The 27,214-nt window shown below is 43.8% G+C and overlaps 1 protein-coding gene across 4 annotated transcripts in view; it reads left to right on the plus strand.

The window, feature by feature from the left end:
- KIAA1210 (KIAA1210 ortholog) overlaps positions 1-27,214 on the plus strand; it is a 540,680-nt gene that overhangs the window by 486,067 nt on the left and 27,399 nt on the right. For all 4 annotated transcript variants that reach the window (XM_086918565.1, XM_086918567.1, XM_086918568.1 and 1 more), the window contains exons 8-11: positions 136-235; positions 8,195-9,814; positions 14,572-14,714; positions 20,122-20,218. In XM_086918565.1, the coding sequence (XP_086774691.1) occupies positions 136-235; positions 8,195-9,814; positions 14,572-14,714; positions 20,122-20,218 (1,960 nt within the window). The remainder of the gene's footprint in view (positions 1-135; positions 236-8,194; positions 9,815-14,571; positions 14,715-20,121; positions 20,219-27,214) is intronic.

A 27,214-nucleotide genomic window follows, 5' to 3' on the forward strand; every position in this document is an offset into this window, starting at 1 on the left:
TATGAGCAGCTTGTGTATTTTTTTTTTTGGATCGAGGGTGTGACTTGTAATGGTCTCACTGATGGAAATGTTATGGTTACTTTCTGTGATGTCAAAAAAGTAGACACGTACATTATTTTGTTAAATCTTTTATAGGAGGCGCGAGCAGCAAGAGAGCAGTTGCCAAGGTTATCAGAAGAAGAAAGTAGCACAGAGCAACTACTTGAAGCTAGCCCGTTTGACCCAAGTTCTGAAGGTAATAAATGCTCTTAAAGTCCCTGAAATCTTTATTGGCTCTGCATTGACTGGAAAAATGCAGATGAGATGTGTTGGCCATGCTTACGCCAAGCACCAGCATCCTTTGTTGCTCTGAAAAGGTACACAACATTGTTATGTACCCAGTCAGCAAGTTGTTTTAATCCTGTTTTTATATTTAAAAGAACAATCCGGTGAATAATTTCACAATACTTCTCAAAACCCAGTCAGACGTCATCAATCGAAGCAATGTTTTACAATGCTTGCAGTTCGTGGTTGCTAGTTGTGCAGGACTGGATAAAGAGACCCGTTCCGTTTTTCTGCCCGTACACAATTCTTCGAAGTAATACATGTGCAGATGCGCTTTACATAAAATCTCCATATCCCACTTTTCATTTGTTAATAGTCATTTTTTAGTTGTCCGGGTTCCACTATATTTGTAAATGAAAAAGCATTGGCCACGTGCGCCGCTGCAGCGCAGGATTATTTAGTTGGGGAGATCTGATGACATATGGCTGAGATACCCGCCACCCCCTCTCAACACAATCCCCAAAAGGAAGGGAAACCGGAAACTGTTCTTAAAGTTTTTGGATGTGGGATGGAGTGACCATCCCGGCCGTATTTATTAAAACAAAAGATTAAAACATTAAACGTTTTCATGTTATGTACAATTTCATTATCACATTACGATGTTTGGCTAACCTTAACATAATCTCTAATACAGAGGTTCTCCTAGCCGAACTAGCATCCTACAAAACATTCTCTAAGAATACTGAAATTGTACATCCTAACGTTTAAGGGCCAACGGCAAGGTCATAACCGGTGTCAAGATCCCTAACCAGACTTACCCCTCCCACTTAGGAGGGGCGATGGCACAGGGGCTTACCACAAGTGCAACTACTAACAATTTCCCTTGACTTGACGGGGGCACTTAAGACTCGACGCCATTTAAAGGTCGTTCGAACACTTGTGTGTGGTATCTAGAAGGTATCGTTGACCTCTCCCCACCCCACACAACTTACCGCATCTGCCGTCGCAGATGACACTAGCCCCGGGAAATTCCCCAGGAGGGGGCTGTAACCCCTCCTACAAAGGAAGGGGCCTTGACCGCCTTTCCTTTACTTCCGGCGACCCGCCCTTAGACGGGACCGCCTCCCCACTGAGGGGCCAATGGCCACCTCTCCCGAGCGCTCCCATCCGTGTTGGGTGACGCCCACTCATAGGGATCTACCAATTAGTGCTCACCGATCATGACCTTACCGCCTACCAAAAAATAAATACGACAGTTCTTCAACCTATGAAAACATTGGTCGCTACGACCGAAGGAACATGCTAAAATGCAACATCACATCAAATCACTTTAATCATAACAACCTAAACGATATTCACCATCTTTATTAACTACAAACTGCTACTGTTATAGCCTGTAAACGAAACGGAAAAACAAACTTATCAATTCACTTTATTGCACAACAACTTTGCTGTCCTCAGGGGCTGGTGGGTGGGTCAAAATTGGCTCTTCGTTCCGTCCCGAGCTCACGTGTAGCGAGGAGGTGCAGCTTCGGAGCACAAGAACAAGAGGACGTCTTCTGGTCTTGCGCCTTCTTTTATCCGTCTTCAGGGCGGGCGAAAACCCGCCCCTGCCCGCCCCGGGGGCGTGGCTGGCTGCGTCGGTGTCTAGGCCAGCCCACTCTAGGGCGGGAAAAGGCGCGCCCCGGCTACGCCGCTTCGGGCATACCAGCCGAGACGCGCCTCCCGCCCAAAAATGGCTTCCCGGGGGGATCGAGGCACTCATCCATACGTTCGGGGGGACCGAGTGGTCGCCCCTTTCCATATGGCTGAGATACCCGCCACCCCCTCTCAACACAATCCCCAAAAGGAAGGGAAACCGGAAACTGTTCTTAAAGTTTTTGGATGTGGGATGGAGTGACCATCCCGGCCGTATTTATTAAAACAAAAGATTAAAACATTAAACGTTTTCATGTTATGTACAATTTCATTATCACATTACGATGTTTGGCTAACCTTAACATAATCTCTAATACAGAGGTTCTCCTAGCCGAACTAGCATCCTACAAAACATTCTCTAAGAATACTGAAATTGTACATCCTAACGTTTAAGGGCCAACGGCAAGGTCATAACCGGTGTCAAGATCCCTAACCAGACTTACCCCTCCCACTTAGGAGGGGCGATGGCACAGGGGCTTACCACAAGTGCAACTACTAACAATTTCCCTTGACTTGACGGGGGCACTTAAGACTCGACGCCATTTAAAGGTCGTTCGAACACTTGTGTGTGGTATCTAGAAGGTATCGTTGACCTCTCCCCACCCCACACAACTTACCGCATCTGCCGTCGCAGATGACACTAGCCCCGGGAAATTCCCCAGGAGGGGGCTGTAACCCCTCCTACAAAGGAAGGGGCCTTGACCGCCTTTCCTTTACTTCCGGCGACCCGCCCTTAGACGGGACCGCCTCCCCACTGAGGGGCCAATGGCCACCTCTCCCGAGCGCTCCCATCCGTGTTGGGTGACGCCCACTCATAGGGATCTACCAATTAGTGCTCACCGATCATGACCTTACCGCCACAGGTCCGGATAGTTGACCGGCTATCCGGACCCCCCACAAAACTCCTACCTAAAGGTCATGTTCCAAAGATTTTAACCAGGCTAGGAAGTCTCCTATGAGTAACTCATTCCCCGCCCTCGACAAATGCACACCATCCCCCAGATACATACTGTCATCATTAATACAATTATGCGAGATCGAATGCAATGCCTTGGAACGGAACAACCTACTCACTTTGTTATTCAATTTTCTAACCGAATGATTCAAAGCAGGGATCGAGATAGCCCCCCGCCACACTTTTCGTGGGATCATATGAGACCACGCAATTAGGCACCCCGGAACTCTCCTCGCTAACCAACTTACCGTGGAAAGCATAGCCTCCAGGAGAAGTCGTCTACCGGTGGTGACCAAATCATTGCCCCCCAAATGTACTATGACTATGGACGGCGGTGACCTCATCCGCTCTAACAAGCCCTCAAAAAATTCCTGAAACTGGTCAATACAGAGACCGCCCCTTCCGTAGAAGGACACTCTGTACCCGTATTCCTCAGGTACGTGAACCATGTCACCTGCTTTGAATACGTCTGCAGCCCGTCTCACGTATGAGTGGCCCACGACCCAAACCTCCTTCCTCACAGCCGGTGACGTGCGACCGCTGACCTGGTGTTGGGTCGACTGCTCAGTCTGCCCTGCCGCGTAGGCTTGCGCAACTGAAAACAAACAAAAACAAGAGGCGTGAGTACATGATTACAGTTTCACAACATGTGCAATCGCACGTACCTCTTATAACAATTGGAGGACCAGCGCCCCACACGTTTCACTTGTTCTACATTAAGACCTCTGGCTGTAGCTTCAGTGGCAGCCCCTATACGAAAGGAGTGGGTCCCAAATTCGCCCGGGTCCAAGCCCGCTGCAGCAATGGCCATTGCAAGCACCCGTTGAAACTGAAACCTCGTCAGCGGGGTGGCGTCTGCATGCCTCAACAATGTCCCTCCCCATGATGCCACCCTTCGTGCTAGGTAATCTTCTAAGCACTGTACCGGACACATGGATGAGTCGAGGTTCCTGCGGATGATCGTGCAGTCCCCTCTCCCATCTTGGTCAGTCTTGGACCTGAGAAAGGAGACAATCATCGCATCACCCCTGATCTGGACATGCTCCCTGCACAAGCCCCCCGTCACGTCCCGTTTGTTCCTTGCAACCAGCTCACTAACTCTCATAGCCCCGTGAAATGCCAGCGTAAATGCAGTCCGGAACAAACAGGTCTCGAACGGGGACGAGCATGTGTTCGGGAGCGTGACCAGTAACTGGGACAACCTGTCTAGACCTATCGGTCGTCGTACATCTACTCTGCGACCCTCTAGACGTTGCCACCCACGTAGCGCTTTTTGTACCGTGAAAGACGCTGTTGGGTCCAGGATGCCATGGGCCCTGGCAACAAAGGAAATGGCGGCACGATGCCTTTGGGCCGTAGCCACCGATTTCCCAGCCCTACGTAAGGACATCAGAAAAAGTACTACCAACTCCTCCTGACCCCAAAGTCCTCCTCTCTCTGCCCCCAAAAAGGCTAAATAGGCCTGGAACGCCCCTTCATATGCCTTCCTTGTCCTGGGTGCTAGACTCTCTCCCACGAGGTGACGAAGTTCGGGGCACCGAGAGACCAGAGAGCTTCGGGGAAGGGTGCCGGCTCCGGGTCCGCTGAAGGAAGGAAACCCGAGAAAGCCTGCATGTGAAAACGAGACAGTGCATCAGCAGCCTGATTCATCACCCCTGGGACATGTTTTGCTCTGAATACTACGTTCAGTTGCATACACAGTAAGACAATTTCTTTGAGGAGCCTCAAAATCAACTTACAACGGGCTGCCTGACTATTGATGCATTCTACCACGGTCATATTGTCGGACCAGAACACAACAGAATGATCTCTGAACCCTTCTGGCCAGGTTCTCAGGGCCACCAGAATGGGAAATAGTTCGAGGAAAGCGATGTTACTTGTCAGCCCCTTCTCGTGCCACCATAGGGGCCACTTTTGTGCCGACCATTTTGTGCCGAAGATGGCGCCAAAACCTACGCTTCCTGCTGAGTCTGTCCACAGCCCAAGCTCTTCAGAGGAGACGGCTGGCTTGTTCCAGACGACCCGGCCATTGAAGTCCGCCAAGAATGCTAACCAAATTCGCATGTCCTGGCGGACCTCGGCCGATAACCTTGTGCGATGATGACCCTCCTTTAAGCCAACCATCGCTTGGGCAATTGAGCGGGAAAAGGGGCGAGCCATTGGTATCACCCTCAAGGCAAAGTTCAACTTTCCCACTAACTGTTGCAACTGATGCAGTGTAACTTTGGATGCCTTTAAACATACTTGGAGGGCTGCCCTGAATTTCGACACTTTGCTAGCTGGTAAACGGAAGCACCCCTCCCTTGAGTCCAACTCGATCCCCAAAAACTCGAGGCAAGTCGTGGGACCCATAGTTTTACCTGGTGCCAATGGCACGCCAAGATGATCCATTAACACACAGAATTCAGCTAAGGCCCGGGCACATTCGGAAGTACCGGCGGGGCCAAGGAACAGAAAATCGTCAAGGTAGTGCATTACATTTCGGAAACCCGTTTTCTTAGTGAACACCCATTGCAGGAAAGTACTGAATTGCTCAAAGTAAGCACATGATATAGAGCATCCCATTGGCATACACCTATCCATGTAAAATGACCCCTGGAACCCGAATCCCAGAAGACGCTGATCGTCTGGGTGTACCGGAAGCAACCGGAACGCTGACTCGATATCAGATTTCGCCATCAACGTCCCGTGCCCCAGGCGATTCAAGATGGCTACCGCCTCATCAAAAGATGCGTATCGCACCGAACAAACTTCTGGCTCAATTGCGTCGTTCACCGAAAGACCATATGGAGAAGATAGATTATGAATCAAACGAAACTCACCCGGGTCCTTCTTGGGGACCACCCCTAACGGAGAACAAACGAAATCCGGTACCGGGGGCTCACTAAACGGGCCGGCGACCCGTCCCCGGCTAACCTCTTTCTGAATTTTTTCTTGCACTACAGATGCATGTTGTAAAACGGAAAGTTGATTTTTGCACATCCCTACACCCTGAAAGTCCCCTACCGGGATGCGGAAACCATGTGTAAAACCGTTCCGCAGCACCCCGGCAGAAGTGCGATCCGGGTATTCGCTGAGCCAGGGAATCATTGCCAAGGTATCAATCGGGGTTGGTAAAGGCGCCCCTCGGCCTAGCTTAGACCTGTTTGGCGCCTCCCTTACCCCCATTCTCACTCGTTCTGGCTCTGCACGATGACTCAGGATGGGACGACCCACACGTACTACACTCATGTTTGAATTTACACGATCCCGGAGGCCTGGTACACTTCCCCTTGTTAAAATTAAAACAGAAACCCTTTCTCCCTGTATTGCCTGCGGGCCTCGACTGGTCGTCGGTGCTCGTACTTGGTCGAAAGGGCGTCCCCACATTTTGGCGGGAGTAATCAACAACAGTGCTCCCGACCAATGGCATTCTTAACATTCCCGATTCTTTCATCTTATCCCATGTTAAAGAATCGTAACAATCCCAAGTCAAACCCTTGTTATGTTCCTTTTCTTTCCTGAACAAATTGTCATAACAAAACCAATGGTTACCTTGATACGCTGTCGAGTAACCCATAATTCGTGATTGATAAACGGGAAACTCAGGAAGCAACTCGGGCCTACGTTCCCCCAAAATTGATGTGAAAATACCCCATGCATTGCCCCAGTTGCCAATGTTCTCATTTACCTTAAAGGCGGCCATCTTTGCGCGCCAAACACTCGGATGCATTAAGTCCTTCTGACTTTTTACATGTTCCACATCATAATGATCAACAAGCAGGGAAAAAATATTCACGTACTCCCCCGCCCATATCTTTTCCTTTATAGCTAAAGGCACATGTTGTCCTAATCTCTCTCTACGAGAGGGTGCTGACTCGTCCCTTGCAATCGGCAATGGCCGCTTACCTGCACCGGACGCAGCTTCTGCCGCTTGCGGCTTGTCTATCCCCGCCAACGGCGTAGCCACTCTAGCTGCCTCTTTCTTCTCACGAAGCCCTTTTATCAGCGCCTGTGCTTCGGCAGCCGTGGCGCCATCACTACTATCCCCCAACCATGCTGCTAGCTGTGCTGCCAGCTCGGGGGGCATGTCTTCCTTGGATGTCGGGGTGACGACAACGGGGATTGGATTCCCCTCCATCGGTACTGGGGTCGGCGCCTCGAGCGGGGCAGAGGGAACCGGGACGGCCCCACCGGCTGGAACCTTTCTCGGCCTCTTAGGTCTCCCTCCAGCCGGCGGGGTGCCCGAACCCTCCTCCCCATCTCGCTCCGCCAACCGTTTCTTTATGTCGGACACTTCTTTGCAAAGGGCCCGCACCATCTGATCGGTCGTCATTCTTTTTGCGCCTTTCTTGGGCATCTCTCCGAGGAAGTATCTAGAAGACAAAGAAAAAGATCAAAACGCTCAAAATTGGCTCTTCGTTCCGTCCCGAGCTCACGTGTAGCGAGGAGGTGCAGCTTCGGAGCACAAGAACAAGAGGACGTCTTCTGGTCTTGCGCCTTCTTTTATCCGTCTTCAGGGCGGGCGAAAACCCGCCCCTGCCCGCCCCGGGGGCGTGGCTGGCTGCGTCGGTGTCTAGGCCAGCCCACTCTAGGGCGGGAAAAGGCGCGCCCCGGCTACGCCGCTTCGGGCATACCAGCCGAGACGCGCCTCCCGCCCAAAAATGGCTTCCCGGGGGGATCGAGGCACTCATCCATACGTTCGGGGGGACCGAGTGGTCGCCCCTTTCCACACTCACTGCTAATTACGTGATGGCATGAAAGAAATATGAAGTTTGGATATGGTTTATTACTGTTTGATTCGAGCTGCAAATGTAGAAAATTCCAGTTTTGTGGTTTGATCGTCCAGAAAGGATTGCCGTGGTATGGCTTAGCTTGCTTAGAAATTGGCTGATTGGTGTGAAATAAATGTAGACAATTGAAAAAAAAAGAACTTTGCCGGTTCGCCACTTATTTTGAGTTGTATTCAAATATGAGAAAATCGCTTCAATTTCTAGGTGGTTTGGGTAGTACTTCATCACAGACTGGAAGTCTGTGTGTTTGGATAAACGGGTTGCTGTGACTGTAGCACATACATCGAGTGGCAATGACCATTCCACTTGCACCAATGAAATCAGTGATATAAAGACAACATCTACTGTTCATCATTTTTAGTTGATAAAATTCTTTAATCTGCCTTTGCTAACATTGGTAACAACATCCTAATTTTGCAACATTAAAAACACTTGCGCTTCAGCTTGCAGATTACCTGTTCCTGATATTTCCACTTTTAATTAGATTCTCTTTTTCTTGGGTTAGGTAACATTGTCAACGAAGAGCAAGTGTCTGGGATTTCTGGTGATGCACATACGTCGGATACTGCGGAGCACCCTCAGCATGCAAGCAGAACTCCTTCAGAAGTGACTGAGAATGTAGCAGCACAAAATAAGTCTTCTCTAGAAGACACAGAAATATTTTACCCATTTGATGAAAATGTATCTACTCCTGAATCTTGCATTCCTGGATATAGGAAGAAAGAAGATGGTGTAGCTGAGGATTTGATTGAAGAGGAAAATATAGTGGACTATCATGAATCTGGGTCTACGGGCGAGTCTCAGATACAGGAACACACAACAGCCTCAAGTAGTATTGAATTCAATGTCACTTCAGAAATGGTAATAGAATCCGCCATAATCCAGACCGATACAGGGTTGGCATCAGTTCTAATTAGTGATATGAGTGAACCAAATACCCACAGAAATGAACTGGCATCAAAAGCAGACCAGGAATACTCCTTAAGACCTGCAATCCAAAGTGAAAATAAAGCACTGGCTAGAACCATTTCATCAGGAGCAGATGTGACCGCAACTTCAGGTAATGAGAGCAATGTAATCGTGTCTGAAACAGATCTTTCAGTAGATAATACCAAAATTCAACTGCTCAAATCAAGAACTCCTGCTGAAAAAGAGGTTGCATTTTGTGACTCTTTAGAGAACGTTGCTCCAAAAATCAAATCATTAACAGTGGAAGATCATCAACCCTCACCTCAGGAACTGTCATCCAAAGAAGCTCAGCCCTTGGATACCAAGGAAGAAGCACAAAGTAACTTGCAGCAGTCTATTCCCATTGATGGCTCGCTTTTAAGTACACATTCATTTCAAGAAGGGACTGATACACCACATAAAGTTGTAGTGGATAATCGTAACAATGGTACAGTGAAAAATGCACTAAATAAGTCTAATACTTCTATGGAACGCATCAGTCAGGTGAGTGGAAGTGATTTTGAAGCACCTCCTGTTTCTGATAACCGTGCTGGGACTCATCAGATACCAGTAACATGCACACAGACGACCAAAACAAGTAAAGCATCAGATGAAATGGCAAAAAAGCAGCACAAATCAACTACAACACCAGTCAGATTCACTATTGCTCCTGCGTGGCAAAGATCTATATCTGGGGGATCCAGTGCAAAGGAAGACTCCGCTGTTAGATGCGCTTCAACCTCAACTATAAAAGCAGAACTTTTTGAAAAAACCACAGAGGAGCAGACATGCCTGGGTAGAGTGAGATCAGCATCTTCTCCGAGTTCATCTGTAGACATTGACATCAATACAGACATTCCGCGCACGCCGAAAAAACAGTGTGACAGCATATCTGAGAGCACTGAACTTCCATTTGGTGTCAGGCTGAAAAGAGCATCCTCTTTCTCAAAACACAGTGATGAAAATGTTAGTGACTCCCAAAAACCTGATTCTTCTGTCCAGCAGGTGTCTCTTGTCAAAGACCTTCAAAAGTCGGAAAATGCTGGAAAGACATTACAAATAAATGTAGGCCTCAGAAAATCTTCATTGCATCAGTCTGATCTCCAGGAAGAAAAAGATCTTCATAGTACCAGTCCTGAAGAACTGCCAAAGAAAAATCACACCCCCAAGAGCCTAGGTAATGGTTCCATTTATGTTCTTTAAATGGTTGCTGAGAACTCATTTGCAACTGATTGTCAGATTACCATGAGAATTACATTTGTCTCTATTTTTAGTAGTGAAGAATGTTTAGTTTACTGTGCCTTTCTCCCTTGATTAGGATTTTCCATACAGTATGTAAAAGGGAAAAAGACCATAGGTTTGCTTTCGAATTATTCACAATATTGTACGATTGTAAAGAGATTTTGATTTTACTATACTATATACTTATAGGGACTTTCAGCCAGTCCACTATGTTAATTTTTCTGTTGTCATTCACATTTTTCGTCCACCTCACTACAACGTACAGCATGAGGCAGTAGGTCAGTCCACTTTACCCATTGGTTGACTTCACTGTGAGTGACAGCATTTCGCTCTTTCACAGGGAGCGCATCTGCACACAAAGTAGTTCCTTTGAGTACTTCTATGGAAATGTGTGCTTTCTGAGAGCAAAATATTTTTGCTTTTAGTCGTTTTATTTTATAATGGCGAGGGCTCAGCGCCTTTTCTAAAAACCATGACAAACAAGCATTGCTAAAAGGTTGACAGCCAATACCAGACGTGTTGGCATTGCGAGTGCTTGTTTTGGTTTTGATTCTATCTTATATTTGTCTTTTGCTCTTCTCCCTGTCTGATTAATTACAGAAGCAGCACACTTAATTACACCGTAGATTAAAAGAGTGGTGATTGCCTGCATGTTTGAAAAGGCATGCTAATGCACACAAACATTTCCACTAAATATTGAATGGCTGACATACCAATTTACCTACTGACTACCTGCCGAAGTGTAAGGCTCTGCATAACGTGATACGTGCCCTAGCCTTTGCAGAAAACAGTAAATTTTATGGTATTCATCTTTTTATGATTAGTTCTGACTCATCGTGCTGTTCATTCATCATGTCACTCATTGTTCCTTTTTTTATTGATTTTGCATGTGTACGTGTCTTTTTTTTTTTAAGCTTTTATTCGATTTGTAAAACAAACCATACAAGCAGAGCAAACAGATACATATATTACATTAATTCCTATGATTTCATCAGAGTGTCCTTTTCATCGAGATATCATCTCACTCATTGTAGACCTGTCCATCCCGGCCCTTTGTTGAACTTAGTTTAATTTACCAGATGAGACTCTGTACCCTTTCGCCCTCTGCCTTCTTTTGTCTCTCCCTTACCATGACCCACTTCACCAGTGGCTCCCCATTACCCACTCCAAGATTGCTAGCATTGCCTCCCATTGAACAATATTCAAAACAGGAACTTAACAGATGGCTAAAAGAAGTGTGTACAGCAAAACACACAAGATGATGGACGGAATGTTGCACAATGGCAAAACATGAACCCCTAGTCACAGATCTGGGTCTAATCCATCGTTATTTTGCTCGCCAAGCCACCCCAGTTCATACATGGCCATATGCAAATCAGTCTTGACCCTGTGCCTCATGGGAACAGTCCAGACCGAACTATCAAGCATCCTAGGACCGGTTTCTGGCTATCAGCCTTCATCAGCCAGGATAGCTTAACTCCAGTGGCATAGTGAGCCTGGGACCCACATTTGGGCATACCCTTTCCACATAGGGTGAACAGCAAAACACACATGATGATGGACGGAATGTTGCACAGTGGCAAAACATTCCCCCCCAGCCACAGATCTGGGTTTAATCCATCGTTATTTTACTCACCAAGCCACTCCAGTTCAGACATGGCCATATGCAAATCAGTCTTGACCCTGTGCCTCATGGGAACAGTCCAGACCGAACTGCCAAGCCATGTCTTCCCTGGACGGAAATCAAGCATCCTAGGACCGGTTTCTGTCTATCAGCCTTCATCAGCCAGGATAGCCTGACTCAGTGGCGTAGTGAGCACGGGATTAAGAACTGTTGATGTATCATCTTATTTGCAGAATGCCTGGCCAAATATTGTATTGCTATTTTTTCACCAGACCTCTTTGTCCCTTCTCAACTTATTTTTTTCAAACTTTTTTGAACTTGCTACTAGTGTGTCCAGTCACTAATCAATGCATATTTATGTTATGCCAGGAGTACAGTAGCCCCCAAAAGGTGTTTCCTAAATACAATCCTTAAGCCTTCCTAGGTGCTTGAACGATACCCCTGCTAGAGGTTTCATTAACTTTTATAGCACTTCCTGAGACTGTACTTCTGTCTGTGGGCTTGTGAGTGTAGAGAGCCCTGTTGATCCAAGATTGCAACAACAGTTCAATAACACTGCAAGGCCGAATCTGAGACATGTTTTTGAATATTAGGCATTATTAACTAGGGTGTTGGTTGGCAATGCAGGTTTAAACTATGTTATGCATGTTATTGACGACTATTGGTAGTGTCCCTTCCATGGAATTGTTGTGGTGAAATATATCATTTTGTTACGTTTACTAATGTAGTGGCATCTTTGCAAAGCCAATAGGCACACAAACGTTACATTGTGATGTTGCTTCTGGTGTAGTTGTGGGCATTGTGGTTATAGGTTTCAGAACCCACAAGATGCATAACCAAAGATGTTTCCATCTCAAGGGTTACATATAATTGTAATTTAATGCATAGTATTTATTAAGGTGTGTGTAAAGCCTTATGTTTTGCAAACATTTTCTCTAGTCCTGACTTCTTCAGATCATTCCATGAAACTGTAAAACAATGGGATTTTGCCCACCATGCATTGACAGCTTCCTGATTGGCTTTTTTCTCTATCCTTCTTCCCAATTCCCATGTATGTCCCACCTCTGGAACATTTCTACTTTCCCATCATTTTATTGGCTGAGTTGTATCCTTCCACTCTTATATGAGGAAGCTACTTTTTCATTTTTCTTTTACCACTCTAGAGAACTGCATGGCTTTATTTGCTCTCTTCTCATTTGCTGGTTTTCCCACGCTCAAGCTTGAGGCATTTGGATTTCTTTTCTTTTTGACAATGCCTGTGCAAAAGGGGTATTGTTATTGCCAATAGTTCACCTCTCATCTTTTAAAAGTGAGACTTTTTGGCTTTTTGGCTTTGGTTATGCTTTAGTATGCTGTTCCTTGTTTCTATGCTAAATTGTTCCTCAAGTAATGGGGCACAATAGTCCCATTACATCTTCAGAGCGACCTTGCAGTTTTCACAAGTGGTTTGGAGGTTTCCCCAAATATAAAATCCACAATTATCCCTTGTGGTACTTACTCTTCTCATAAACTTTGTGGGCACACTCATGGAATTTGCTCCCTTCGGAAAATGCAATACTGTAGGCATTTTACAGTCTCTCCCATCCTAATAGGGTGCTGCTTCCTGTAATGTGCCTCTTTCTCTGTTGCATAGATCCAGCCATTTTGGCATCTTCTCTGGGTGGAGCCGAAGTTTCTTCTATGTTGAGCATAGCAGCACTAGTGCTTATTTCACCTTTGGGGATTGCAGCTCTCTGGCCACAATCGTCTCTTGCCCCGCTCTGTACCTTTTTTGTGTTCAACGTCTTGCCTTTCAGTAGAAATAGTATTACCTTGCTTTATAAAACCGTAGACCCCAGGTACAAATATCCTGAGGGTGCATTGCGAATGGAAGAGAGTGACAGTGAGGCAGAAAGATCTTAAGATAGTGTTGAGAATTAGCCAAGACTCCTCACGATGTGTTACTATGTCTGCAGATGATCCTTCGACTAACTGCATTGCGGATTGTTGTCTTCTTTGTTATGAAGAACAAAGGAATTTTCCGGCTTTTACAGTTTCTTTTCCTATACTGTGTTGTCCAAGACATTTGAGTGACTAATGCTGCCCATTGTCGTCTGCAGATTTTTAATCCCCAGTTTACTAAATTTAATTGGAATAGGCCAGTCAGCGTCCACATTTTCACTTGTGGCTGCCTTCAAGTGTTTCATTTTCTTATTTGGTAGAAGTTATGCTTCCAGCACTGGGGCAGAGACTGGCACCTTTTATTCATAGTGGTTCTTGTGCTGCACATTCCAGCATTTCGCTTTTTTTAGACAAATCTCTATATGAGCAAATAATCTCTCCATAAATACCATCAGCATACTGCTGGAAGTAGGAAGATAAGTGGCTATCACTCTATGAACAGAGCGGTCATCCACTAGGAGCGGTTTACTGGATACGTTTGTAGGCAGGCCCCACATGATGCTGTATCACGGGGTCGCTTCAAGCAAGACTACTTTTTCTGTGTTGGATAAAGCTAGAAGAGGTCATCCATGTTCATGCAGCCATATATAACCTGCCAAAATTCACGTGGGAAAACATGGAGGGGTGCAGAGTTTATCGTACCCAAGTGTGGCTAATCACTTCCAATACTTATGCAGAAATGAGTTTTTCTTACCAGATGTTTTTCTCTTGTAAAACTAAAATGATCAATCTTTAATAACTTTTATTAAATACAGTGATTGCTTCTGTGATTTAGCCGTACTGTAGCATTGTATCCAATCACTCTCAGCTTAACATCCATAGAAAGATAAAGGACTAATTTGGCCCTGGTGAACGCAAGCATGAAAAGATTAGAATAGTGAAGTACTTTAGTTATCTTTCAATTGTTGTACTCCGAAAACAAATCTAGATTTTAAAAATATATTTTGTTGTTTAGCTTACTTATAGCTGTTTAGTCAGCATGAGATTCAAGATGTGCGGCTAACAAATTCCGATATGGGTGCTGAGAAGCACACTGCTGGTTAATAATTAGTATTCACCTCTATCCGTTTCTTTACCAAATGACAGATTTAAATTGAATACAGTAACAGTAGTTCCTCTCTCTATAGAAAAAAGCATAAACAAGCCAATGACGAATGCACCCTCAGAGCCTGTGTGGATCTCTATGGCAAAGCTGAAGCAGAAAGGTTTCCAGGAGCATCCTCTTGCCAAAGAACAGAGTGCAACAGAGACGGCAACCGCCACTGGGAAGGTATGATGTACAAGCTTGTTTTATCCTGTGACTGACACCTTCTAAACTGCTTAGCATTCCATGTTGTGTTTAAACTGTAAATTATGTTGGAGCTTGGCAACATCATATAAGGCAACCCCAAAGCATGTATGTACTGATATCTGTGTGCCACATGAATGTGGACAGTACCTTCATCTGCAACGTTTAGTATTCTAAACCAAGTTGCAGCTCTTGCGCTCTAGAGCCAGGTACGATGTGGGAACAGTAAAAGCGATGTCATTTTTTTTTGTCGATGTTATGGTTATTTTTTGAAGGTAGTCTGTGATATGGGGGGTGTCCATCTGAGCATTGTTTGTATGTACTAGCACAACAGTTAAACGTTTAACGTTTCTAATTGTGTCCATGTATGTCCTGGTGAAAACCATTCTGACTACAAAGCTTGGACCCAGGAACCTCAAAACAAGGATCCTTCCACGGGCCTTGCTCCTGTCCTCCTCGTCTGGGTCTGCCTCCTAATTACAAGGGCAAGTGGAACGTCTATTACTTTCAAAGCAATCCTCTAGAGTTCTAGGCTTAGTCAAACGTTTTTAGGGAATACTTCTGGAGTCCTTTCAGACATCTGTGTTGGTGTAGCAGAGGTTCATGAGAAGTTGGAACAAATAAAACTAAAGGCACAAGGTGTTCTCTATTCATCTATCTAATAAGGAGCACTGGTGAGAAGCCAGTGTCAATCAAGATGGGGTGGGCGCATGTTTAGAAATCATATTCTGTGGCAAACAAAATGAGTCTCTTGTTCATAGAGGAATTCCTAGGATTTCACACAGAAGGGGGAAGACTATGAAGCAAATTGACAAGAAAGTACTAAAAATATTGAGTCCTAAGAAGGCCATTTCACATTTTGTGAGTCCTATTGATGTAACCCAAAAGATGTCCAGAGGTAACGAGAAATAGGTTTATTTAGCTTAGTTACAGGTCCGGTATAGATGGTAAGTAGATGATGTATTGATGAGCCCTAGCAGGAGCAGCATCCTTGTGCTCAGCCTACATACTCCAACTGTCTCTTTGTTTTACCTAGGGGTGTGTCGAGTGGTTGTGCACCCTATGTAGTTGTTTTACTTGGGGATGTGCGTTCAAGGGTCTACCTTGTGCAGTTGGTTTTACATAGGTGTGTGTTGAGGGTCATGTACCCTGTACAATTGTTTACCTAGGGGTGCATTGAGGGGTCGTGTATCCTGTACATTTGTTTACCTAGGGGTGCATTGAGGGGTCTTGTACCCTGTACATTTGTTTACCTAGGGGTTCGTTGATGGGTCATGTACCCTGTACTGTGTCTTTACCTGAGACTGCTTGTCTCAGGTGTGTGGTGTGCAGAACGGGGTGAGCGGTGAGAGTATTACACCTCATTGGTGTCATCCATTCTCCCAGTCCTGCACAATATTACCACTGCTTTTTTGTTCAATATTGTTGGAAAGGTATTTGTTGTGTGCAGAAGGGGGTGAGTGGTGAGTGAATCATCATTTGTATATTGCGTATTTCTCTTTCGTACTTTATTTCTATTATAAAGAACTCAAATTTGCAATTAATATTTGTACATTGTATATTTATCTTTCGCACTTTACTTTTATTGTGCATTGTTGTAGAAATCCTTATTTATTGTTTACCCTAGGGAAGGGGATGTGTTATACCTGGATTTCTTATAATGCTTCCTTTCTCTGGTTACCCATTCCCTGCTGCTCAGCCAGTATGAATGTGATGTGTATGTGGAATGTTAGAATGCTTGCTGAGGGGGTGGAATGCTGGAGTTCCTGCTGGAGTGGAGAGAGAGAGACAATTGGAGAGTGTGGGCTGAGCAGTAAAGTTGTTGCTCCTGGTGGGGCTCATCATTACATCTTCTACTTACCATCTAAACCTGACCTGTAACTAAGCTGAATAAACCTATTACTTATTACCTATCTAATGGCTACCTCTGGACTTCTTTTGGATTACATCACAGAGCTATGCAATTGCAGGACTGTCCTAGGCAGAGCACAAATAAGGAGATGAATGATGGCCAAAGCATTTTAATGGGCCCAAGATATTCTGAGCACAGTACGCTCATCTCCTGGCAGATCAAGCAGGGCTGTGTGCTAAATGTATTTTGCAGCCAGAAAATCTACCAGGATGAAATTATAATATGTTGGTGGGGATGCACACCAAGGGACTGTTTCAGCAATTGAAAATCCAGAATGACCTTACCCCTAAGAATGGGAAAACACCATTTTGTGCTGAAATCCGCAATCCTACTACTTCCAATGTAAACACACACTGTATATGACCTCAAAAGGCAGCCCACAAGCATCTTACCCACCAAACAAGCCTCTACATTCAAGCAGAGGGTATGAAAGATGCAGTTAAAGTGTATACCTGCGTGCACTGCCGAGCTGCCCGGGCGCAGGCACCTGTAAATACAGGGTTCAAAAGCAGTCATTTGACTTGATGGTTGAGCAGGCACACTTCTTGACATGAGAAAGAAGGAACTCTCTGGCCATCTTCTTTCTCCAGAGTGCATGCAGTGAGTAAACTCATATTCTCCTCTGCCAAACCATTGTTATTGCATAGTAGAAAATGTGTCTTTACAGGTTCCATATTAGTGTGTTTATATTTATGCAGCTATTATCCACTTGTACTTAATTCTACAGTACCTTAACAGATTAAAAGTCTTTGAACCAATCAAGATTTCCATTCAGTTGCGATCAAGAACCTCACATGTTAATTCTGAATCCTTGTATACAAAAAATAAGGTGGGTATGGATCCACCGCTTCTAAAATTATCTTATTATACTCTGGTACGTAGTTGCAAGTGACCCAGGTTAAGAACCGAAAAAACCATAACAATCATTTGCAATGCAATAGATCTTGCATTTATGAGAGTTTGAGCTATTGCCATTGTAAATGACAATGCCTTTTATGTATGTGGTGTTTTTAAAACCGATAAATAAAAAGCATTATCATGTACAATGCCAATAGCTTAAACTCTCTCAAATGCAAGACCTATTGCTATTTGAAAAAATAGTACTTGGCTGTAATTAAAGCCTATGGAGTAATAACACACGTAACAGGGGGTGCTGCCATGGAAGGTTACAAAATGAGACAAGGTGGTACTGAGGAGGGACTACTAAGCCTATTGACCAATGAACAGCCACAGTTTACAGTGGACAATGACACAAACAAATAAAACAATATGGGCTGAGAGTGGACGGATCTTCAAGTCCATACCTGAATACAGCATGCCTCGTAGAGCAGCGCATGCACTCTCCAAGCTCGACCTAAAACTTTACTTTCTATCATGGGCATTTTGTGACTTTACTGTTGTAGATACAGGCTGCTTCCAGAGAAGAACCAGAGGAGGGGTAATATTCTGGAACTTGACTAGTCTCTTGAAATTCTACAGGATTTGAAAGTATTTGTAGAATTTAGTGGTACAGGCAACGACTACAGAATAATTCATTAGCATGCTAGATAGCAGTTTAGGAATTAAAACACAGAAGGTAAAACCATCAGCACTTCCAGGAAGGAGGCCTAACTTGATGCCATAGCTGGGGATGTATACGCTTCAGAAAGAACATTTGCATTTTTTAGGCACAGCTTTGGTCCAGAGAGTAGAAGAACATTTAAACATTCACCGAGCGAACAAGTGGACAGGTGGATGAATATACAAAAGCCAGAACAGTTGTGGACAAAAGCTTTAACCCTGCCAAGAACGTTATCCTGGAGAGACACATTTTTAACAGAGAGGCAACCGAGTGGTATGTGCAAACACTCTAAGATTTGGTGATCACATGCAGTTACCAATATGAGGACCTCCAGGATGAGATGATCATGGACCAGTCCATAGAGAAAAAGAGAAACAAAAGTACAAGACGAAGACCCCAGTTTACAGATTGCAATTGAGATGGAGCATGGCATTGAGTTTCCTGCACTATACATGACGTTAATAACTGTGCACAGTATTAGGGGAGATGGGTTTCATACCCTTCACTCGGAGGTAAAGGCTAAGGAGATGACAAACCAGGCATAACGGGAAAGCAGCTAAGTAAATCCAATGCATACTATATAAGGTGGTAGCAGGATTCATTTGGGAAGTGTCAAAACATGTCCTGTCTTGTCTTTGAGATGTATCCAAAGAGTTTACTTAAAGATGTGTGAAGCAGTGGGGGATGAGTGAACATCGAAGGTAGTCATTGTAAGGGGAAGGCTGCTGTTAAAGTTGGTGAAGATGATTGTTTTTCATGCTGGGGAACGTCCGTTCACTTTTTTATAGTGTAAAAATTGATGAAGTGAGTGTGACATGATTAAGGTTTAAGGGGGTTAAGCTCAATGCACTGTATATGTGGTCAAAGACTGTTCTTGCTTGTTTGGCTTTGTAGAGCAAAGGAGTTTGCTGAGTTCTTGAAGTGGCAAGTGTGATCAAGATCAAATAAGAACACAAGGTTCAAGGGATCTTAAGTGAGTAGTTAGGCATACTGACAAGCTATAAGCATAAAAATGACCTAAATGAATTGTCCAGCACGTGTGCTCATAAAGTGCAAAAAAGTACCTTCACAACTTTGAGACAATTTATGAGAGAACTTAAGAGATTTTTAAATTGAGAGTTCAATAATGGTTGGTCCAAGTGGTCCTAGCATGCAAGACTATATGCTCAGTGGGTTAAATTCTATGATTTAAATGCTAACATCTTGATTGACCGCCATCACTTTCTGAACATAAGCATGGTAATAGCGTTGTTGGAAAAGGTCACAATATGTGTAACTCTAAACAAAACTTCAGTTAACGACAGATAGAAATGCACAAGGATTCTAACCCCTTATTCTAGTTTTTGGCACTGCAAGGGGCTTATTGTTTTAAGAAGATTCCATTTTGACTGGCTATAGACGTTTTCCAATGATGAACCCATTCCATGCATTGCTCAGAGGGATGGCGGGGTCCGGTGACTTCTGGATTATGTATGTATGAGTGGAAAAGAAACTGTGGCCCATGACAAGTTGCTTTTGAAAGTGTTGGGGGATTGCTGTGGTCACCGTGTGTGAAAGGAAGTTGTGAAACCTGAGGAATGTTTGGTAAGAGCAATGAGAGATGCTCCCCCTCTCTCCAGCAAGGGCCAACATATTTGAATGCTGTTAAAGAACAACAACACTTTGATGGAGTGTGAAAAGTGTGCTTTAGCATTTGAATGGGGAAGAGTAACTTTTTGTGTACTTAACCAGTCAGATCATTTGATACGGGAAATTATGATATCACTGTGACAGACCAGAAAGTCTTCAGTAGACAAAGAAATTGTCAAACGTTGTAGCACTTATCTGTCTCCAGATTCTGGAAGTGAGATGACATGTAAGGGTGATGCTTTGTTTATTATTTGTCTCCATTCATGATTAAATCCATTTAATTTTAGGTAATAAATGATGAAAACGAAGAAGGGTTCAGAAAAAGTGGTTTTATCAGCAATGACGAACAAGAAAAGCCCTTGCTTGATGTTTCACCCACAGCAGGTAAAATTTGATTTTAATGTTGGGCAACAACATATCTTTTCCATATTAATTGTTGCTTCTGGGTTTTGGGACAGCATGAATGGTCAATTAGCAAGCATATTTTTTCAGTGTCATGTGTTGTTTATGAACTGTTTGCTATTTTGTAGTTGTAGGTTCTACAGCATTATTGGATTTTAAGGCAAAACGTAGGTAAACAATAGTTTCAATAAAACTTCATAAACAATAGAGCATGTAAGAGTCATTAGAGGCCGAGCACCGATGACATCACAAAAAGTCCTTCCTCGTGATCTAGTCAACTTTCTATTGATATGGATAAGTTGCTGTTCTTAATCCCTGATTTGGGTAGTGCATCTCCTTTGTTTTAGGTTCTTAAGTACTACATTTCGGCTTTCATTCCCTCCTTACTACTTACCTACGTTGGTCTCTCATAGGGTAGTGGTTCTTAACCTGTGGTCCATGTACCCCTAGAGGACGGCAATGCCTATTCAAGGGTCCACCATTATTTAGAAAATTAAATAATATTAGCAAGGTAATAAAATAAGCATACATACAAAATTGAAAATGTTAGAACACACTGTAATTGTGAAGGAAATTGAAATCGGAGCTAAAAATTAAGTTTGTATTCTTATCTTGATTTGTGGTATCAGCACAATTTAAGAAAATAGAATTTAGTATGGATGATTGGTGGCATCAGTTGAAGTACTGATATGTGCATATAAAAAGAGAGCATGCAAAAGAAGGAATAAAACAAAGTTAATTACTAGATGTATTGGCATTTTATATAGCGCACTACTTACCCGTAGGGTCCCAAGGCGCTTCGACCGCTGCGAAACCCTTCCTGGCTTCCCTGAGAGATGGTCCCTTAATGGGTATCTCCAGGGTGAGACCAGGCATCCCCGGCGGTCTGGTGGGGCCGTTAGTGAAGACGAGGCAAGCTAATGCCCAGAGTTGCCGAGTGTGATCGCTGATCAGAGTGGGCACCGAGGCGAGAGAATTATCGAGTCCGCTGACCCTGGTCCAGAAACCTGCCGCGCCGGGAATCGAACCCTGGTCCCGGGCCGTCCTCTGCTCTCGGGTCTGCCGCCTCTAACCAGTGAGCCACACTACTTCACTAGAGTCTAGCATTTCACGAAGTGCAAGATGTGCTATCTTTTTTTGTAGGGTTTGTGACAGCAAAATCTCTTTTTCATATGTACTGACCCCATTTTCTCAGTCAGAATTTTTTTTCCGAATTGCAAAAAGGGACTTGTTTTGAGTCTTACTTATAAATTGCAAATTGGTAATGTATTTATTAGTTGTTTGCAACCCCAGTTCTGGTCGCAAACGATAGATCATTTACAGGCTCACAAGTTGGCGTGGTAACTGATTCGCAAAGGGGGGAGGGGCCCTGTTGGGGCAAAAGTAGCCCCAGCTCCTTTAAAGAGCTCAGGCTGCTAAAAAATCCTTTTGGCATTGAATCACAGATATGGGATGGGGGTCAGGGATTGTGGACTGCTGTGCCTTGCATGATACCATCCCGGTAATTATAGATAATTACTGGTGGTCGCAACAGGAAACCTGTCTAATGAGTATCCATTCTGCAGTCCCCTGCTATTCCTTATTTTGAGAACCAGTCTTTGAGCCCATAGTCGGTTCACACTTTCTGACCTCTTTTTGTAAGTCGGTTGGCACATCTGACCCCAAATTTTGAAAAGGTGCAACCTTCCCATTAAAATTTAAAATGAGCTTTTTGTGTTTGTTTTGCTTGTGAAATGAATACACTTTTCATAATTTGTGGTTTTGTTTGAAATTTAATGGTTTCTTTGTTTTGTGTATTGTTTTGAGGTTCAGATAGTGGAAATTGCTTAGGCCAGAGACCTCCGCTTCCAATGGTGATTCATTGGGGACTACAAAAGTCAAAAGGTTAAGAGATGACATAGGGCTTGTTTTGAAAGGCAGTGCCAACAGCAGCACTGAGGTTTGACCAACAACCATAAAACATGAGGTCACTCAGCCATTGGTTTCTCCCTGCAGCCGTGTGCGCATGAGCGTGCATGTCACTTGTTTCCAGGCAGCCTCGTCGGACATATCTAACATGGCGATTTGCTCCAAGTGTTTTCAGCAGCCTGTAACCTGCTATAGTACACTGTAAAAAGGTGAACCCTGCATGCTCTTACTGCAATTGTGGATGCATTTGACAGGAACCAAGGAGACGCAGCATTATTGCACTTCTCAGCCCCATGTTACTCAGAGGCCTGAACTTGTACCTTGACCTTTCATCACTTTACGCGTTGGAATGATACTAATTGTTACCTTTTCCTGACTGCTAAATGGTTGTTCTTTTTTTTATTTGATTGGGGAGGGGTAATTGCAGCCTGCCTGCCTATTCTTTGTTGGATCCATTTTGTTTTGTTTCTTTTATTGTTTGTTTCTTGACTCCTACTCCAGTTCTGGAGATTTGAATTCTATTCTTCAAAGAAGCAGTTATGGCAGAACTCTTACTTGAAAATGGAGATTTATAAAGTTGCCAAGTTGGACAAAATAGACATGGCTCAGCAGTCTCATCACAGCAAACATTTCCATTTTGTTTTTCAGGACATTTGAGGCTACAGCAGAACCACTCAACCATAATAGAAACATTTTCCAAGCTTGCCACAATAAATATTTTCAATCTCTAGAAACTACTCTGTGTCCAACCGTGAACATTTTTAGCGGGACCAACCATCAGCTTTTGTCAAAACTCTCTCCTACAGGGCAGATAAAGATTGTGCCTAAGGGTTTCTTTTTTTCTTTGTGCTTTTTGCATTTCCCATAGAATAACAATTGGCATTTATTTTACAATTATTTCATATTGCATTGTTTTTTTTCTTTGTTTTTTCTTTTTTTGCATTTAGCTTGGATAACATTAACAATTTCTTTCCCTTGATTTGATATGACAGTGTTTTTTTTTCTTTATATCTTTGATCATTTTGTCAACTATACTGTGAGGTCACTTTTCATGTTACAAACACACCAAGGGTCGACTGGGGATTCGTCACAGAAACCAATTCACTTCTTAGATTGCAAAGCCGTTATGGGCACCAGCCGATTGTATCTTATTTCTCTTGCTAATCCGTTTTGGTTAGACAAACACATGCCACTACCATTGTTCCCAATGACCTGTGGAGTCCTTCAATGGTCTACCCTCTTCACAATTAAATTCATCTGCAAAGCAGACCTGATTCGTCCTAGCTCATACAACCTACCCATCAGTCAAACATGATTGGCAAGTGCTGATGTGAAGTCATACCCTATCAAGAAAGAAATCATTCTCACAAACCATGTAAACAAAAAGTCCAAATCCCAGACTAGCTCAACAAATATAACTACAAAGATTCTCCCCTCAAATCAGCTTTGGACATTTTCTTTAACACTCAAATTGCAAAGATGAACAGACTGCCTTGTATTAAGCCTGAGCAAAGTCATACCCTATCTGCCGAATAAGCAGATTTTAGAATAACTATGTAAACCTTGGTTTGTTATGTAGACGGAGACAGCAACCTAAACTGAGGAGTACAAGGTTCATCTCAAGTACTACAAAGGAGCATGCTTCGTCAAAGAGCTGAAGACATTCCTTGACATATCACCCAACCTTAAAGACCTATATTGGCTGCTACTCCAAGCCTAAAGCATCTTCAAGTCTTTGTATTTTTTATTTTAACATTGTATTTACACTTTCATGTGAAAGCATTAAGAGAACGGCAATACAAGTAAAATGAGAAGTAACAAAACTACAGTGCTATTTGCATGAGAAGCCAATAAAGACATTTGTAGATTTTATACATGATAATGTGAAGGCGTTGCAGATCAAACCAACAAAATTAATTGGATAAATCAAATCAGCAAAATTAATTGGATATTCTAGCTGCCATGAATAGCTCTCATGATTGGGTGGTGATATACTTCCTGTGTGAGGGGAGAGTAGAGAAGAAAGTGTAAGTTAGAAAGAGGAATAGTAAAAGAGGGAAGGAGTAAGGAGGTGGGTTGGGTGGGGGGATATCCCAATAACCTAATTGTGAATGGAGAGTGGTTAAGTGGTGTTCAGCTAGGGACCCAGATCGGGGGGTGTGAGTGTCTGTAATTAAACGTCCAAGGATAACCAGATCAGTCTAGATCTGCTGTGGTAGAAGTTTTGGTTGTGAATAATGTTGTCCGAGTTTCTGAAAAAGCGTACCCAGGGCCACCAAGTGTGGTAAGTTATAGATTTAAAGTCTTTCTAATCACATGACTCCTAATGTGAATAGTAAGTCAAATAGTAGAAGTTCTGCTTTACGTGGGGCGGGGGGTGTTTGAGAAGAATCCAGGGGCCTAAGCATGTGAGGTTGTTGTTGTTTTTGCTGATTTCTTCCCAGTACGAATACAGCATAGATATTGATATTGAGTTGTTTGTAAAGCGCACGAATGCCAATGGTGTCTTGGTGCTAATATCTACTACATCGAGATAGGGACCAACTTGAGCTAAAGATTACTTTAAAGAAGGATCAACAAATAGAGACAGCAAATAACAGTGGATCAAATCTATTGAGGGGCCAATGGCTGCGCTGGGCAGAAGCATAACCATCTTTTATGATGGTTACTAAAACTGAATAAATTAGACTGGCCACTGAGGTGTACAGGTAGGTTATTCCAAAGTTGTGCTGTGGTGTAGAGCTCCTACCTCCCCATTTCCCCCTTCTGATTTTGCTGATATTAATTGTATTAGAGTTAGTCGAGCTCAAGGTTCTTCTAGGACCATACCAAGCTAGGTTATTTTTCAGATATGCTGGGCCGTTACCGTACAGTCTTATCTGCCGGACATAAGGCATTGAACAGGACTCTCTTCTTTACAGAGAGCCAATGAAGCTCTCGTAGTGCCTCAGAGACTGGCTTGAACTTGGGAATTTTCTTTAGAAGTCAAGCTGCTACATTCTGTAGGCATTGGAGTTTCTTCAGGGTACGCCTGTGGGTGCCCAAATAAAGGGTATTACAATAGTCGAGCCGTGACAGCACCATCGCCATAACCACTGATCTTTGAAGTTTATACGGAATGAAAGGGAGAATTTTCCTTATCATGTACAAGAGGAAAAAACAATAAGATGTAAGTTTGTTTTTAAAGGATAAGTCAGGATCAAAAATTATTCTTAGATTCCTGACCGAGGTTACCGGAGTGGGAAGAGAACCAAGCATCTGAGGCCACCCTGATTGATCCCAACAGGCAGGGCCATTATCGAAGATGCGAACCTCAGTTTGGTCAGAGTTCAATATAAGGCTGTTGTTGCTCATTCAGTCCCCAAAAGCGCCCATGCAGATGTTAAAGCGATGTTGTGAACAAAAGAAGGTATTGGGTCCTAAAACTGACTAGCCTGGACCTCAACAATCGCAAAACAGAACAAAGTGGCTAGTCAGGTTTGTTTTGTAATAAGTTAGGACACACTCAGCCAGTTTGTGCTGCGTGAACCACAAGTTTTGTATTACAAAAGATTTATTTTCATTTTTAATTAAGTTTCATAGATTTGTCCAGATGTCTTTAAAGGAATACTTTGTCAAGACAGTCGAATCAACAACAGACAATTATGTGCGCAATATATACATGTGTAAAAAATGTTCAAAATAGATACTCAAAATTCACAACACCAACATACAACTTATAACATAGTTGTTACATACAAAACAAATTGAAACATAGGAAACATGACACAAAAAAGAGCATTACACAAAAAGAACCAGTCCTTAAACTTATATACCAATGGACAGGCGGAACTAAGAATACAATGAAACTGCCTGCCTGTCTCACAAGACCTGTGATAAAGTGTTTTCAGGATTGACAGCTAGGGCCCACGGCAGTGGTATTAATTAGTCCCTGGCTGCACCCTTCTTTCTTGTCACAGGCTGGGGGTCAACGCGTTTCGAACCGTAGATAATTAAAAGGTTCTCCTCAGGACGGGGACTGGGTGAGTTCTTCACTGTAAAAAAATTGGGGAGTGGTGTCAAACTAATGGTGCGAATACATAAGTGCCCTCCCTGACTGGAAAAGGAAAGATTATTGCGATTTACCTGCAAAGAGCGCACAGGGACTGCGAGAGTGGAGATTGACTTCACTTCGTGTGAATTTTCTGAAAGACAAGGGTTGGTGGCGGTCAGGACTACTCAGTTCAAAGGGTCCCCATGAGTACACAGACACGGATGTTAAAATGCCAGCATAACGGTCCCATGTCCTACCTGCACTTGGATGTAGAAGCAGGGGGAAGAAGACACGTGGGTCAGGACGCCCGGGAATTAGTCCGGAGTCGATGGGTGGAGCTGCTCACCTTTTCTAAAATACTAAATAGAAAGGAGCGGTCAGGGCTAGAGTGCACAGTACCCCAGCGGCTGCAAGCAATCATAGACAGAAATTGGGACAAAAAATAGGGTCATGTCCTACCTGCACTTGAATATGACTGCGGGTAGACGGAGACGCCCGGGGAAGAGTCCGGAGGTCGCAGGAGTCGAGACTCTCCTACGCTAGACCGCAAGATGTAAAGCGGAGAGTGTTAACAAACATTCACGGGCCATAGCTGGTGTGTGTCAAGGTCAAGGCTTTTTCACTTACTCGAACGGGAGCTGCATTCAATCCATTCCGCTGCCGGCATCAGTTGGTGTATGATTGCGCGGGCCGGCTGCGGTGTGTTTAACAGGAGAATGGGCTAGAACGGCTCAGGCCATGGAAATCGAGGGCAGACAAAGAGCGGACCCAGCAGTTGCTGGTACTTGTAGTTCCGCGGTGTGAAAACTAAAAAGGGTGTCCATGCTGAGAGTAATAATGATTGGAACTCACCTGCTACATCAAGAGTGTATTTTAAATAAAAATCACTGCCCGGGGTACAAGGATGTCACTGAAGACGGGGGATGAGGTTGTTATTGAATGACTGAAAACTCGCCTGACACCACCATTGTTTGCGAAAAATAAAGGGGATTTTTTGAAAGAAGTTTTTTGTGTGAAATTGTAATAAGACAAAAGGG

The sequence above is a fragment of the Lissotriton vulgaris genome, chromosome 4_1 (genome assembly GCF_964263255.1).
Source record: "Lissotriton vulgaris chromosome 4_1, aLisVul1.2, whole genome shotgun sequence".
In the NCBI taxonomy this organism is placed as follows: Eukaryota; Metazoa; Chordata; class Amphibia; order Caudata; family Salamandridae; genus Lissotriton; species Lissotriton vulgaris.